General features: G+C 32.7%; 2 protein-coding genes across 3 annotated transcripts; one reads left to right on the top strand and one right to left on the bottom strand.

Annotated features, from left to right (window-relative positions):
- The first annotated feature begins 5,500 nt into the window (after nucleotides 1-5,500).
- On the top strand, nucleotides 5,501-12,275 carry LOC18601086 (phytyl ester synthase 2, chloroplastic-like). Of its 2 annotated transcripts, XM_007031904.3 has the most exons (13): nucleotides 5,509-6,179; nucleotides 6,437-6,488; nucleotides 6,690-6,745; nucleotides 7,648-7,806; nucleotides 8,035-8,139; nucleotides 8,373-8,595; nucleotides 8,719-8,827; nucleotides 9,105-9,235; nucleotides 9,518-9,887; nucleotides 10,387-10,500; nucleotides 10,968-11,053; nucleotides 11,204-11,313; nucleotides 11,601-12,275. In XM_007031904.3, the coding sequence occupies exons 1-13, from the start codon at nucleotides 5,789-5,791 to the stop codon at nucleotides 11,789-11,791; spliced, it is 2,097 nt and encodes a 698-aa protein (XP_007031966.2). In that variant the 5' UTR covers nucleotides 5,509-5,788; the 3' UTR covers nucleotides 11,792-12,275. The 2 variants fall into 2 exon arrangements, 1 of the variants encoding a protein (XP_007031966.2); XR_001927546.2 differs by lacking the exons at nucleotides 11,204-11,313; nucleotides 11,601-12,275 and adding an exon at nucleotides 10,651-10,767 and having other exon boundaries at nucleotides 5,501-6,179; nucleotides 10,968-11,000.
- Nucleotides 12,276-13,616: 1,341 nt separating this feature from the next.
- Nucleotides 13,617-14,192, bottom strand: KNU (C2H2 and C2HC zinc fingers superfamily protein). The gene has a single exon (XM_018119670.2). It carries the CDS (start codon nucleotides 14,181-14,183, stop codon nucleotides 13,731-13,733), a length of 453 nt encoding a protein of 150 aa, XP_017975159.1. The 5' UTR covers nucleotides 14,184-14,192; the 3' UTR covers nucleotides 13,617-13,730.
- Nucleotides 14,193-16,819: the final 2,627 nt, after the last annotated feature.

Below are 16,819 nucleotides of genomic sequence, written 5' to 3'. Positions count from 1 at the left end.
TTTGATTAATAACAGTTAATCAACGTCATAAAAGTTTAATTGGTTCAAAATAAAAGTATAAGAACTTAATTGATCTCAATAAAAAAATAAAAAAATTTGTGAATAATTTAAAATTTTTTTAAATATATACCAAATGAAATTGATAATAAATGAAAATTTCATGCTCACAGTCTATATCTCAATTGGTGCAGCAATTTCCTTTTTAGATAATTGGTAATTTATTATCCAAGAAAGCAAGAGAGCCCTACTACAACAGAACATACAAATCAAAGTTAATGATTTTTTTTTTGTATGGTGCTCCTGTTAAACTAGAGACAGTATACTTAGTTTTTACAAAAATTAAAATAAAATATTGATGCTGCCTTGTTCTAGTTATGAATGTCAATCCCCATTCGTGGATTGTATTTTTTTATTTTTTTTTCATTTTGTCTTTTGTTTTGATTTTGAACTTTAAAGAAAGGCAACATTGTGCAAACAGAAGTTGATCAGCTTAGTTTTCTTAAGCAATTAGCACAATAATTTGACATTTGGCAAATTTCTTTTGTCCTATATAGTGTTTGATATCTGGAATTTGTTGGCTTTTAGTACGAAACAATATACATAAATTATTTCCCAAGATAATTATTAATTGACGTGTGGTGACAGCTAATAACCCATTGAACACAATTTCATTTTATTTTTTTGAATTTTTTTACTTAACAAATAAATATCTATTTATATATACTATGTATTAAATCTAATTCTAATGGTGGCTTTAGATCCAAACTTGGTATTTTGTAGATTGATAATTGTCAATTTTTTATATCAAAATGTGTTTGACATTTGACATTTTGTTGATTTTTGTTTAAATTAATATTTATATTATTATATAGAAAATGTTTCTAAAATAAATACTAATACAATACGTCAATATTTATATATTATATGTATTTTTTAATAGAAACACATAGTGTCCTAAGCGCACAACCCGGAACATGGGCTACGCATTGCACATTTTGTTTTCAGTATCATCTGCCACGTGTCCTTCATAATGTTAGGACAATCCTAGCTGTGCCGTTTCTAAAGATTCCATCCTCTCTTTTTTTTTTCTTACATATATATATTAAAAAATAAATATTAAACTGAAACGAAATCTAATCTATCAAGCATTTGCTGAGACCACTCCTAGTCGTGCATGTGTCTGTTGTACATTGTGCATTTATACGTTGTACCTAATTTTAACTTTGAGAAAAGATTATTACTAGTTTTTAAATATAATGTTTTAAAATATTTTTTGAATTATTTAAAAAAATTTTAAATAATTTTTTATTTTTTATTACGTTCAATTAAATTTTTATATTTTTATTTTAAGTTAAACAAATCTTTTATAAGTAATAGTTGATTAATTGTTATTAAAGGCGAATATAACTAACTTTTGTTGGAGGGCCAAAGACGAAGAATAATAAGGGTTTAAAAATTATTTAAACTAATACGTCGAATTCATAATAGATAATAATTGTATATAACATGTAAATCAAAAGAATAAGAAATGAAATACTTACAATAGTCTTTTAGAAAAATTGTGCTTAAAGATGTTTCTTGAATTTAAATTCATCAATTATTGACTCTATATTGAAAAGCTAGTAAAGTCTTTCTCAATATATATAACTAAATTATTTACAAAAAACTTATCACCTATTTTGTTACGGAATCTTATTTTCACAAGTTTCATTATTGAAAAGATTTTCTCTGTAGTTGTTCTAAAAATAAAAAAAGTCAAAACAAGACGAATTAATCTATCAATCAAATGCAATTTCTTAACTTTCCTATTTTTTCTAATCTTTGGCACAATTTAAAAAGTGTCTTAATATTTACAAAACCTTAGTAATTAGGTATATTATGCTCGTAATACTTTAATTGTAACCTCAAAAGAAGTCTTTCTTACTCTACGAAATCTTGAGAATAAAAACTCTCTGCTAACTGGTAGATATCATCAATGTTGATCGATTGGTGATTGTTGTTAAGATCAAAAGCATACTTAAAGTTAAAAGTTCCACAGTTTGCTCAATGAATCTCAAATTCAATTCTTATAATGGGAATCTATTGCCACTAAGAATAAATCAACTCAATAACGATGCTTCACAGTTACATCTGGTTGACGAGATTGACCTTTGCACAAGATATATCGTGCAAACTTAAGAATTAAGTAAAGCTGAGTAAGATTTGTGGAGTCATTTTATTAATTTTTTTATTTGTATTAATTATTAAATAAAATTTTTATTTTGAGTGGGCTATAAAAAATAATTTCAAAAATTTTGGAAGACCGTTACTCTACCCTCCACCCCTGACTGTTATTATTCAAAGCATTACTTGTCATTTTATACTCATATAACATTAATGTGGTGTTTACATAAAGAGTTAAAATATCGCGTGATCATATCATTATATCACGTCAACATTACATGCATAAAAAATTATTAGTAGTATAATGGTTTAATTAAACGTAATAAAAGAATAATTGTTTATTTGAATTTTCTTATATAAGTTAAGAGTTCTTTTAGGTATTATGTCTAATTTTTGAAAAAATTATAACTAGAATTCCAAGATATTTAAAATAAATATTTAATCTAATTTAATGAAAACACTTTTTATTATACGTAATTTTCTTTTTTTTGCAATTGTTGAGCTACACAATTTGAAAATTCTTTATTTCAAAACCTTTCATTTTAATGAAAAACAAAATTGTAAGGTTTTTGTATAAGCTAAATACTTTGCCAATTAAATAGTGTGTGATTTTGTCAAATTTGTAATAGGAAGCATGATGACTAAAAAGGAAAAGGGAATTAACTTGTTCAATTGCCATAAGGACTAAGGCTAAGGTATGGTGAAAAATCTTTTCAAAAGTGAAATGGGAATCATTTGAAGTTTGTGCAATCAGATCTCTTCATAAAAAGCTACTTGCTTTTTTGCCCCATATTGCATATCCTTTTCTGTCATTATTCTTTTAATCTTTTCATCTATATATTGATAAATTATTTTCCCAAATGGATACAGATGTTCATGCTACTTTAAGAATTCATTAGACCACCTTTTTTTTTTTTGTCTGTGAATTTCCCTATACTTATAATAAATCTTATTTATTAAGTTGGTGATCAATTTATTCTTCATAGATCAAATTTCTATTGCTATATTAAGCAATTTAAATACATATTCTTTCCGTCTTTTTTTCTTTGTCTCTCTAGCTTTCATGGAACTTAAGTTTAAAGGTTTAGTTTTAATGTATTTTATATTAAATTTGAATTTTTTTTATAATATAGATGTTCAATATTTTTTAATATGAAAAAGTAAAAAAAATCATGAAAAACAAATTTATAATGTAGAAAAAAATGCAATATTTAAAAAAGACAAAAGAACTTTATTTTGGGATATCGCAAAAAAGAAAGATGAACAAAAAAAAAGGACAAAGTGAGTACTATTTCCCAAAAGGAAATATGGACATAAAAAATTGGACAAGAGAGCAATATTTATTGTGTCCAAAAAAATTCTAATGTTTAAAACAAATTTTAATTCAGAGGCTCTATAAAAATTTAACATTTGATGAGATTAATTTATTTACTCAAATAAGAAAAAATTGCTTTTTTATTGTGTTGCTGATAATGAAATGAATTTCCATATATATATATTTGTTAAATATTCAAATAAGCTATTGAATTATCTCAAAAAAATTAATTAAGTTTTTATATTTTTATTATATTTCAAATAAGCTCATGAACTTTTATTTTAAGTTAAATAAGCCTCTCTTACTATCCGTTGACTATTACAATTGACATTTTTTATGCCATATCAACTGCTATGTAATAGGTTGACATGTCATTTTAATGACAATATTGTTACGTGGCAAATGACGTGGTATAAAATTATTGATTAGAATTTTTATTTTTCTTTTTTTTACTCGTCCACATGTCCAAAATTTATCAGTTAAGAATTTGAAAAAAAAAATTAAAAGAAAAGCTTTCTCTAGCTTAATTTTTATAATTGATAATTGACAATTGACTTTTTTGAATAGTTTAAGGATTTATTTGGAGGCAATAAAAATAAATAAGAAAAAGTTACCTTTCATTACGTCGCCCATAGTGAAATGAATTTTTATAAACATAAATTACTATTTTATATAATTTTAAAAGGAACTACTAATCATACTTAAATTTTGTCTAAATCAATAATGATTGATGTACAAGTGTAGAGGAGTGTAATTCATAAAAGATGAAGGAAAACATCATATAGTTGCGTAGGTGTCCTTGGATCATATATTCTATAAATGCTATTTTTCCTTCATTGTGTAGCTATGCCTCTTTTATGGTCAAAGTTGTCATTATATCACAAGTCAACTTTAAATTTTGTGACTATATTTCAATTTTGTTAAATTTTAATATTATATTTTTAATTTTGTTAATTTTAACATGAAATAAAAAATTGATGAAAATTTGCGACTTACATCAACAAAATATTGTATGGTGTATTTCAATTTCGTTAATGATAAAATTTGATTAAATTATGAAATTAGTCTTTATATTCTATCAAAGTGGTGGATTTAGTTTATATACAATAATTTATAAAAATTGAATTTTTATACTTTCTAAAATTGATAATGTCAATTCAATTGTCAACAATGTTAACTTTTTTTTATAATTTATGCTGATATGTTTTTTTTTTTTTTACTAATGTGGCATTAAATATGATAATGTGATATTTTTTTTTATCTATTTCACAACATTCTTTACATAGTTTTAAATTATAGAGTACAAAAATTTAATTTTTCAGTGTCTCACAATACTTTTTTCATAAATCCTAAAAAGCTATTTGAATTTTTCACCTGTTTCTTTTCTAATCCCAATTAAAATCATTAGTTTTCACGTTGAATAATTTTATGTTTACACTTATAAAGTTCATGTTAATACTTGGTCACGTCATATTAACACTACTATTGCATCATTCGTGAACTGTTATATTATTATCATCATCATATCATCAAATTCAATATCACATAAGTAAAAAAATACCGCGTCAACAGAAACAAATGCCATATCATTATGGATAATAGAAATTTTTTAACACATTGGGCTGGCATTATCAACTTTAAAAAAATATAAGGACTCAATTTTTACAAATTTATTATATAAAAACTAAATCCATCACTTTGATAGAATATAGACACTAATTGCATAATTTAATCATAACATTCAATATAATAAAAGAACAATGATAAACTTCAATAAACTTCTTAATATTTATTTCTTGGAACATACCAATTTATGCAAACAATTAATTTCAAATACAATTTAAAACACAATGCTTTTAATTATTATCCAAATTGTAATATTTTATTACCTTATTAAGTAATCCCAAACTTTAATTAACATTCATAATTAGAACCTCATTTAAGACAAATTTAATGCATTTAGATTACGTGTCAAAAATGTAGCGTTAGACTGTTAGTGGATTTTAATCATCCAGCTGCGTAGTACCGTAACAAAACCCTTCGACCAAGACAGACTTGCGGAAATCTCGACAAATCAACCAGCCAGTTAAAAGCTCCCCTGTCTTGTCCGATTCTTACAATTTACAAAAAAAAAAAAGCCTCCACTACCGAGAACCAACGTTTCGATTTATCTAGTTATCCTATTTTGTTACATTTAATCATTATTCAATCGTTTCACGAGAATCATCTTTCTTTTGTTAAATTATTACCATTTCCGCGGTTGCTTCGATCAGTTAGCTGGAAAGAGAGTGAGACGAAGTTCGTTCCACCATGGCGGCAACCAGAGCTTGTCAGTTTCTCGCCGGTTCATCGGTGATGTCAACATCCGGGAATTCAGGGAGGGACCGGGGTGTAAGTTTATCTCGACGGATGGCGGTGTCGACAGAGCAGATATCGTCGGCGGCGACGACGACGACGAGTTTCGTAGAGAACGGAAGGCTGTCGGAGAAGAAGACGAAGAGAAGGAAGGAAGAAAGTGAGTTAATATCAAATGTTTACTGGAACCTGGACGAGATGACGGAGGAGAACCGGAAGAAGTTGAAAGATTATTTCGAAGAGTGCAAAGACTTGATCAGATCGGACGGCGGGCCGCCTCGGTGGTTCTCTCCTTTGGAGTGCGGGTCCCACACTCCCGATTCTCCTCTCCTTCTGTTTTTGCCTGGTTCATCTCTCTCTCTCTCTCTCTCTCTCTCTCTCTCTCTCTTTTCATGGAAATCATTTTCCCGGAGGTGTTTGAAAATGAAATCCTCCTTTTTCACTTTTCTGGGAATTGATAAAGAAATGATGATAGCTTTGTCATTAACCGAAAAGCTTAATCATCAACCTTTTTACCATCTCTTTCTCTCTAGCCTTTTGGGATGATTTTTGAGTAGGAAACTAAAATTGAGTGCTGAGTTTGTGAAACAATTTACATTACAGGGATTGATGGCACAGGGCTTGGACTCATAAGGCATCATCATAAACTCGGAAAGTTAGTGAGAAAATTATTTTTCTTTTTATTTATTATTAATTACTTTTTCTCCTCTCTAAATGTTTATTTTTTTTATTTTTACAACAATTAAGGTAACGTTTTGATTATGATTTTTATGTGCTTTATTTTATTTTAAAATTTATATATTTTTTTAATTTATTAAATGAAGGTTTGTTTTTTGGGTGTTAAAATTGAATGAAGGATTTTCGATATGTGGTGTTTGCATATTCCAGTTAAGGATAGAACGTCATTTGCAGGTAAAACATATCTCCATTTTATCCCCTCAGTTTTAAGGTTTTTTTTTTTGGGTTAGGTAGCATTTTGTTTTCTTGGGTAGCAGTTAAGCAAATGCCGACATAAATTTGATTATAATTTGTTATGTCAGTTTTTTTTTTTTTTTTTTGAAGATTGAGATAAAAATTTTGATTTTTAATATATTTTATATTAAAATTAAAAAAATGATAATATAAATATTTGATATTTTTAATATGAAAAAAAATCATGAAAAGTAAGTTTGTAATATTAAAAATATAAAAATATTGGGTGTGGAAAAAAATATTTTAAAACATTTCGAAAAGGAAAAATATAAAAAAAAAGAAATTATTAGTTTTTAATTTTTAGAATAGCATTTCCATTTTTTCATTTTGATTTGTTTATTCCTTTTAAAAGTATAATAGTAATAATAATAATAAAAGTAGAATATCCTATCCTCATGGGTCGGCGGCAATATTGAAAAAAAAAAAATAGGAGCATTTGACGTGGTCCTTTTTGACCTTTGGACTTATCAAAAAAGTACAAAAGCAAAGTAATCATTACTCAATGACAAAATCTTTCATAGTAAGAGCTAGAATGTCACATATGCCCATTCTGCCTTTCAAAGCATAGTACAATAAATTCAAAATTTTTGGAGGAAAATTTCTTATTATTATCAACTTGATTCTCTCAAGAAACACGTGAATCCATTGTTAAGCCTTTTTTGATAATTAGTATTATTTTTAAATATTTCAAAATTGAATGTCTATTTTTACTTTTTTTTATTAAATAAAACAAAAATTGATCATATTTATTATAATTTTATGAGTAATTAAAATTTTAAGTTTCATTTTTCTTCTCTTCTCTTCTATTTGCTTTTCCTTTTTTTTTTTTATTACTTCCTTAGACCTAGTGAAGCTGGTTGAAAGAACAGTAAGGTCAGGGTGCGAGAGATCACCAGGCCGACCAATTTATCTTGTTGGGGAATCTCTTGGAGGATGCATTGCCTTAGATGTCGCTGCTCGTAACCCTGACATTGATCTTGTGCTAATTTTGGCTAATCCAGGTGTGAACTTATGTTGTAATAATCCTATTGACTATAAAAAGGACTGGTTTGTAGTGTAATCTTATAAAGGATTGTAACCAAAAAATGTATACGATGACTAATGCTGTCATGTTTAGCTTAAGTAAGATGTACAATTCAAACCAAGGAAATTGGCTTTTTGTAAGGAGTGATGTTGATCACTGCAATATTAAAAGTGTTTATGCTTTCTGATCATGTTTCTTTTTGCAGCTACATCATTCAATAGGTCACAGTTACAATCTCTAATACCTTTACTGGAACTCATGCCTGATCAACTCTTGCTGAACCTCCCCTACATGCTGGACTTGGTGTCAGGTTTGGAGTCTGTTCTTCAACTTTCCATTTTGTGGACCTTGCTAGTTACCTGAGGTATATAACTGTTTATGTTTAGTCTAGTAGCCTAAAAAACCGGATGTTATCAGTATGTAGTTGAAAAAAAATGTAAAATAGAGAAACTATAGCATCACTTTTGGTAGATCTATTCTTGTTGTTTATAATCGTAAATAATTAAGAACATTGATGAGATTTGAGCAATGGCATATATTTAGGTGATCCTTTGAGGATGGCATGGGAAAATGTGGTGAAGGGACTTCTGCCGCTCCAAAATGTTGGAGTGCTATCATCACAGGATCTTCTTGGGATGCCTCAGGTTCTGGCTGATATGTTACCTAGAGAAACACTTCTCTGGAAGCTACAGCTGCTTAAATCTGCTTCTGCATCTGCCAATTCACACCTCCATGCTGTAAAAGTTCAAGCACTGATACTTTGCAGGTCATCCTTGATCATCAGCGCAATCCATTGTTATTATATCTCATTGATTTTTTAGCATATATTCTTTCCAAGTTTGGGGCCCTTGTGGTGATGATGGGTGATATTTTCTGTTTTTCTTAATAGTGGAAAGGATCAGCTGTTGCCTAGTCAAGAGGAAGTCCAAAGACTTCGCCGCATGTTGCCAAAAAGTGAGATACGTTTGTTCGAAGAAAGTGGGCATTTTCTCTTCTTAGTAGGACTCTATCTCTCTCCCATGATGTTTAAATAATCAGCGTTATGCAAATGAAATGAATTTGAAGAAAATTAAGGCCAGAAAGAGGCGACGCAAACTGATATCTTAGTAATAATTGTGCATGTTTAAGTAAGCAAGCATATTGTGCATTTTTTGTATCTGTGTGTGCTGGTGCATACATTTCAATAGTAATGCTGAGTCCGTACACAAGTTTTGCTTGAAATATCATTTCATAACTTCTTATAGTACTCATCACAGTTCTGCTCATTCGATGCAGGAAGACGATGTTGATTTGGTAACAAGCATCAAGGGTGCTAGTTTCTATCGTCGTGGAAAATACCTTGACTATGTGTCAGATTACATTCCACCAACACCTTATGAATTCAAGAAAATATATGAATCAAATAGGTAAAAATTATCCTATATGATAACTTGTGTGTAAATTGCATTAACAGGAATAAATCATAGGTATCTGAAGGCTCCGGAAGAATGGCATTGTCTGTGTCCAAGGCATCTAAAAGTTAATGGCTGGCAAGGGTTTACCTGTTGTCAGCCTTGCTGATCTATATGTCTTTAGTTGACAACAGCTATATATGACCACATTGGTCTTTACTCATTATAGCAGGTCTTGTTAGTTGTACAAGCACATCAATTTATAATAATATCGTCTCACAATATTGTTATTCCTAGATGGGTAGTTGCTGCCACTAGTCCTGTGATGCTGTCAACTTTAGAGGATGGCGAGGTGGTGAGGGGCCTTGCTGGGATCCCCTCAGAGGGACCAGTCTTGTATGTTGGCTATCACATGTTGCTGGGATTTGAATTGGCTCCAATGGTGATTCAGTTTTTTATGGAGAGAAATATTCTTTTGCGAGGGATAGCCCATCCAATGATGTTTTTTAGATTGAGAGAAGGCAACATGGTTGACCTAGCTGCATTCGACACATTTAGACTGATGGGTGCAGTTCCTGTGTCAGGACCCAACTTCTACAAACTTCTGTCTTCAAAGTCTCATGTCCTACTGTATCCTGGGGGTGTGCGTGAGGCTCTTCACAGGAAGGTAATTATTAAATTTCACAAGGACCTTTACTTTCTGAAAATTAGTTCAATGTTCATCTTGATTGGAGTTCAGACTTCTAACGCAAAAATTGTAAGTTTACACTAGCTTTAATTTGTTCCACTCAAGTTCCATGCTTCTGTTGTAATTAAAAAGTAGATGATTACAATGGGGTCAGATACAGTATCCACTTCTCTCTCTCTCTCAAGATATAAATCCTATAAATTTTCACTATATGTCTTCTCGGTCTAATTTTGATCACTTAACTTATGAAGGAAAATTATTGCTTCTTATGATGTAATTCCAACCAATTTCTTATCTTCTTGATTCTACTCTATCTAGTTGTAATTTATAAGTTAATTCATCTAGGACTGTAAAGAAAACGTGCTGATGAGCATGACAATTTTTGTGTTTATTGCAAACCACCAATGCTAGGTGCACTTCTTAAAAGTTTGAAGGGCTAAGATACTCCAGGATACTAAACAGTACATATTTTTTTCAGGGAGAAGAATACAAGTTATTCTGGCCAGAACGGTCTGAGTTTGTCAGGATGGCATCTAGATTTGGAACCAAAATTGTACCCTTTGGCGTGGTTGGAGAAGATGATGTTGGTGAGGTAAGCCTGGCACGTTTCATAGTGCACTCGCGCAGAAGTTTCTAATGCTAGTGTCTACCATAGCATCTTACTTTTGGAGCATATATATGGAAACATTTGATCTTTTGAAACACTTGATTCTGATTTTATTTTATGAATTTTCTCCTTTAGATACTCAGTTAATGAAACCTGCATTCCCCAGCTCATTCTAAACCTGGCAAAAATGAGAAGATAGCAGCGACTTGAGATTAATCAATGACTCTGCTATAAACATCTCAAATCTAAAAGGTTCTAGATGTTTGTGCATTATATATAATGAATTTTATATTTGAGTTGAATTGCATATCCTGTGAAGCATTGTGCATCATCCTCTCCTTTCTTCCTTTTTTTTTTTTTTTTTTTTGTTATGATGTTCTATATCACTAGGTTTAAGTTGATGTCTCTCTCTCTCTCTCTCACATAGAGAATTGCACATTTACTGTTGTCAGCTAGTTTTTGATTACAATGACCAAATGCACATTCCTCCCTTGAGGTCGTTCATAAAAGAACTCACAGAAGAATCTGTGCAATTGAGGTACTACGATTTTCTTCTCCTGCTGAATTCCTTTAAATCCTCTCCCATTTATCTAAAGCATACCTTGCATTTTAACTTTTCCACAATAGCCATTACTTCCCCTGGCATCACTAATCTCTGTTTGGTGTCCTTACAATATTGTGATGATAGGACTGATGCAAATGGTGAGGTGTCCAACCAGGATGTCCACCTCCCTGGAGTTCTTCCTAAATTACCAGGCCGGTTCTATTATTATTTCGGGAAACCTATCGAAACTGAAGGTACTGTCTATTTACAATCTATATTCTTGAATATCTATCGATATTACGTAATCAACAATTATTTAGTTAGCCTTGATAATAATACTGGCCTGTGTTAACCATGCCATGAATGAATCTTTGTTTCAAAAGAAAGCTTTTGTGCTGATAAAATGCATTCTAAAGTTCTAAAACAGTTGGTATTTCCGAACATGAGTCCAAATTGGCTTTGCTGGATGTGGTAAAATACATACTGGGATTCCGATTTTCAGCTCTGATCTTTGATTGACATAATTCTGTATGTTTTGAAGGGAGGAAACAAGAGCTAAGAAACAGCGAGATATCTCAAGAATTGTATTTACATGTAAAGTCAGAGGTTGAGAGATGCATGGCCTACCTCAAGGAAAAAAGAGAAAAAGATCCCTATAGGAATTTATTGCCTCGGTTGCTATACCGGGCCACGCATGGCTTCACAGCTGAAGTTCCAACTTTTGAGCTTTGAAAATTTGTCTCCTTAGAGAAGCTCAATAACCTTCCCCCAATGAAAGGTTGCATCATTGCATGTCAAAACAGCATAGGCAGAGTTTGCACTGAGGTTTTGCAGAGCAAATACAGACTTTAACACGGAATTAATTCTGTATCTTTATTAGAAAGTCCCAAGAAAGAAGGAATAAAACAAAGATTGATGCTCGACCACAAACAATGGAACGAGCGTAGGGGTAGTAAGGATAAAGGAATGCAGACATTCTGTCAAACCAACTTGATAGCATTCTCAGTATCTAGCTAATAGGGCATGGTGTATGTAAGGAAGCATACTGTAATTTCTTTGAGCTACAAAGCCATTGTTTTTATCCATGGGTCATATTAGCAACATGAGTTCTCTTTTGGCTGGAATATTATTATGTTAATATCACATTTATTTCTCTTGTTCAGTCGTTTTTGATGAACTTATTGGAATGCAATAAGAACATTGATTTTGCTTGGAAGGATACACCTTGTTTCTTCTATTTATCTGTCAGAAACAAAGCAAGGAGTTGATTTGAGTGAAAATCTGTGAACTAACACTTCCTCCACACCTCCACTGACTCATGCATAGAGAAATTAATCAGCATCATCACAGTCAATTAGTAGGTTAATGAGCAAAACTTTGAAAGTAAAGATGGTATACAATTGTTACTCCGACTCTTATTTTTTTTAATTCGTGCAAACAAATGCATATGAAACCTCGATTCTCAAATACAAGGTGTGATTCAAGAAAAAAAAATTGAATACATCAGTGTTCAACTTATATCCGCATGTAACTCATATTCCTAAGTCTGAGTAACCATAGATGGTATACATGATTGAAAAGATTGGCAAGCAATAATAACCCAACAATTATCTGAATCCTTAGGAGACATTTTTAGGAGAAGAATGCATTGAGAGTTTGTTCTAATGCAGAAAAGCAAGGAAATTTCCATTCTGAGTGATTAGGGTATTCCCCCACACTTTTTTTTAATGAGTTGATGCAAACTTCATCAGACTCTTTTAACTTTTAGCTTCTGGATCAGTTCTTATTCAATCACTCATAAACTAGCAACTACCAATCCATCCATTAAATAATTATCAAGCTTTTATCTAAATCAATAGTGATAGAAAAACTATCAAACTAATCCATTTCACATTCCATCACCACTGTCCAAAACGGTGACCTAACAGTGATGATGATGATTGAGAAAAAAAAATGTCAGTCCAAAAAGGAAAGGAAAAAACTAAAATGAAAAATTTCTGTTCAAGTTAGGAGGGATAGCAGTCTGATCAGTACAGAGGTCAAGCAAAAGTTAAGACCCCTTTTTTAAACCAATTTTCAAGAGCAATAAACCATATATATGTATATACATATATATATGTGTATATATATATATATATATATATGTATATATGTAGCCAGGTGCTGCATTTTCTGCCCTAGCAAGGAATTAAAATGGAAATGGCAAAGAGTTGGATCTTGGATATCCTAACTCTTGAACCCTGGAGCAGATGAATTACAAACATGAAACGGAAGTTCTCAGATTACCATTTCAGATTAAAATATGTCAGGGAGGAAGTGAGAGAAAAAATGATAAGCAAGCATTAATTAGCCATCATCATCATGCAAGTTACTATCAACAGAGGGACTAAGAACATCAACATCACAACTTTTAACTCAAGAAAACATAACAAAAATATCCATTCAGAAAATAAGAAATCCTGAACGAACTTTGAACTCAAACCCCCCCAGAGCTGAAACGTTTTAAAGTAACCATCCACCCTCAAAACCCTCTTCTTTTTTCTTTAACTCTCAGGTAAGCTTACTTGGAGGATCATGAAGAACCCACCGAAGCTACATTGTTACTTTTCAAAAAGAAAAAGAAAGTTAAATAACAATGAAATGAAGAGATAAAAGGGCAAGAAAACTAGGTTTATAGACGGAGAGTGAGGTCAACATTTGCAGAGTCATCAACATCAGTGGATGGAGAGAAAGTCTCAGGTGAAGAAACACCAGAAAAGCCCTGAGAAACCAACCCACCTGAGGGAAGGTGGGAATGGAAGGGCTCGAGCCACTGGTCAAGATACGGTGCACCAGGGTGGTCCATAGGGGGCTCAGCAGGGAAGCGGGTATATGGGTTCTGTGAGTGGAGGTTGAACTGTTGGGGCTGATCAACGGGGAACTTTCTTCGAGCTGCGGCACGTTCACGCTTGTGAGCATTTTGGTGACCTCCAAGAGCTTGAGAAGTGTAGAACTTTCTTGGACAGTAAAGGCATTGGAAAAGCCTCGTAGGAGCAGATGGGGAAGCTCTTTGGGGCTGTTTCTTGGTGGGTTTTGGAGCTGAAGAAGGCTGGTTGAAGAAGTTGTACATCGAGGGGTCTGCCATGGAAGTTGCAGAGAGTGAAAACAATGGAAAAAAAAGAAACAGAGAGGGAATGAGGTGGATGAAGGGGGGGAGTGGGGGGGAGTCAGGTTTTATATGGGGTTTAAGGTTTTGTTTGTATTCATCTACACAGGTTACCAGATATGCGATGATTGGTATAGAGTTTAAGGACAAAATTACCCCTCTGGTTCTGAAATTTCTTAATCTGCTAGTAACCTAGATGCATGCAAAACATATATTCAATACAACAAATTTGATATGCATGGACATCTAAAATCAAAGTCTGGTTCTTTGTTAAACTCCCTAATCAGACTCAGTGAAAACTTCAATCAAGATTAAGGTTTACAACCATGTGAAAGAATAGAGATATGAAGGAAAAAAAGTAATGATTTAGACCGTCAGATGTGATGCCTGAGACATTTGTTGATGGATATAACCTTTGACCATCATCTCTCTCTCTCTCTCTTTTATTTTGGCTTTTTCAATTGTGATTGATTGGCAGATAGTAACTGATATTCATCACCATTATGGAAAAATGGCTGTTGAAGCCTAACTCTTTATAGTTAATGATGCAAAGTAAAGTCATTTGAGCCAGAGTGAGATTGCTGCCTATATTCTAGCTAAGACCCCCATAAACTAGAATCTAGCACACAGTTTAATGTGTTTTTTCTCTCACAGTATGTAAGCATTAGGTTTAAAACCATCCTTTTTGATTCAGCATTTATCATTCCAAAGATCATTGGCAGGTTCTTGATATATTTTTTTGTTTGGGTTAAAGGATTCTTGATTCAAGTCATAGTCAAGTCTAGGGAAAGTTATAATCTGTCAACTGTCAAACACCTTTCTTCAAAAATAATTCTTGGCAACCTTTTTTTTTATAATGTATTTTTCTTTTACTACTAGTATGTAATACTATAGTGCTATATATATATATATATTTCAGCTGGTACAATGGCAGTGCCCATATCAGTTTCCTGATTGCCTTGCTGAGGGGAGTTCTGGGCATGGGACTCACTATGACCCTCCCATGCAAAGGGCAGATGACCTCATCTCCCATGGCAAGATATGATACGTGTAAGGCCTATGATTCACAATTCACAATGGAAGGGCCACCTTGTCCAATCAATAACAAGAACAAATAATCAACAGCCATTCTGACTCTAACAGAGAACCATCTACCCTCTCAAATTTGAACATTGGCCTAGTTTGTTGTAGTACCTGTACAATTCCCTTTTTTTTTTTCAGTTTAAAATTCAAAAAAGAAAAATAATAAGGGAAGCAGGAGAGAAATATGGGCAGAATGGGAAAAAAGGAAAGTGGGATTTTTGGATGGGAATAAAGGACAGCAAGTGGCAACACGTCCCTCCTTCCTTGTTATGTCAGTGACTGCCCCAAATCTCCCACTCCCTCTTTGTTAGTTTCTGTAAACAGCTCAGCACAGAGCCCTGGAATCCTCCCTCAGTTTAGGCAAGGATAGGGACACGTTCGAAGGGTATGATTGGTGGAGACTCAATCAGCCAATCATCAAACAGAGAAAGAGAGAGAGTGTGTGTGAAAGAGATTCCCTGTGCAATGCATGAAATGGGAGTATTGTGGAAAGGGTTCTTTGGCCATTCACTGAGTGGATGTGAACGTGAGAGATTGAGATTGACACTTGATATTTAAGCTTAGTCTTGAGTATATATGGCTTTGGCTAGTGAGAGCCTCCGACCGATAGGCTCCAGCACCAAAAACCAGAGATTTTGAGAGAGCCCCAACTCTCCAGTGGGTTAGGGTTATTGGGGTTTCCCTTTAAAGGGCTGTTCTAGGTTAGCTTAGAGATTCGAAAGCACAGCAAAGTCCAATCCATTTTTTGAACTTTCTGTGTTACTTTTCGAGTGATGCTGCCACATTGTACTGTGTTGTGATATCTCTTCAATCTTCTGGGATAATCCTTTTTTTTTTCTTTTAACTCCATATGTTAGCTTTCTTTTCCCCCTTAATGCCATGCACTTGATCAAAATCCATTTGGAGTCTACAAGGACTACAAGTTAGACGATCCAAGCAACCTTATACAAAAAAAAAGAAAACAAAAAGGAAGAGACAGAAACTTGGAATGACATCTAGGAGGTAGAGTCCCCCCTAAATTCTGTCACCTAAATCCAAGATAAAATTTGCTATTTTCTGGAGTAGACTATTGGAAAGGGTATGCAACCAGAACGACTTGTTACTTTTTCAGAAAGAAGAATTGCTTCCAGGGTAAACATACGAATACATCTAATTCTGTTCAGTTCATAAGGAAATTGTTAGCAAGCTTGTACAATCGAAAAAGATTATGGTTATGGTATTGATCTCCAAGGAATTGGGGTTCAGAAGGACGGTTGCATGATAAATCCAGACGTAGACCAGCTTGGTTCATTTTGTCAGAGTTGTTGCTAAGATATGATTTACACCAGACACGGCCTGTTACCCAGTGCCCAAGACAGTGAACAGGCCTTTGGAAGCATTGTGGAACTTGGGCTTCATTTCATCCGACATGGCATGGACAACTGGCAGATTGGTCAGTGGACTCAGGAAGCCCAAATACTTCTCCGATGACTTGGCCTTTCAGGCACTGCTTTTTTCCCGCTATCTATAGTTTCCCTTCTTTTCTCTTTCAC

The sequence above is a fragment of the Theobroma cacao genome, chromosome 4, assembly GCF_053813885.1.
Source record: "Theobroma cacao isolate CCN51 chromosome 4, ASM5381388v1, whole genome shotgun sequence".
Lineage (NCBI taxonomy): Eukaryota > Viridiplantae > Streptophyta > Magnoliopsida > Malvales > Malvaceae > Theobroma > Theobroma cacao.
The sequence above is the reverse complement of the archived record's forward strand: the minus strand, read 5'-3'. Positions and strand labels throughout refer to the sequence as shown.

What these genes read in the sequence shown, in the direction of transcription:
- KNU (XM_018119670.2), bottom strand. Translation starts at nt 14,183, where the DNA reads ATGGCAGACCCCTCGATGTACAACTTCTTCAACCAGCCTTCTTCAGCT.
- LOC18601086 (XM_007031904.3), top strand. Translation starts at nt 5,789, where the DNA reads ATGGCGGCAACCAGAGCTTGTCAGTTTCTCGCCGGTTCATCGGTGATG. An exon ending in TCTCCTTCTGTTTTTGCCTG is followed by an intron (nt 6,180 to 6,436) that starts GTTCATCTCTCT and finishes TTTACATTACAG; the next exon opens with GGATTGATGGCACAGGGCTT. An exon ending in CAAGCACTGATACTTTGCAG is followed by an intron (nt 8,596 to 8,718) that starts GTCATCCTTGAT and finishes TTTTCTTAATAG; the next exon opens with TGGAAAGGATCAGCTGTTGC.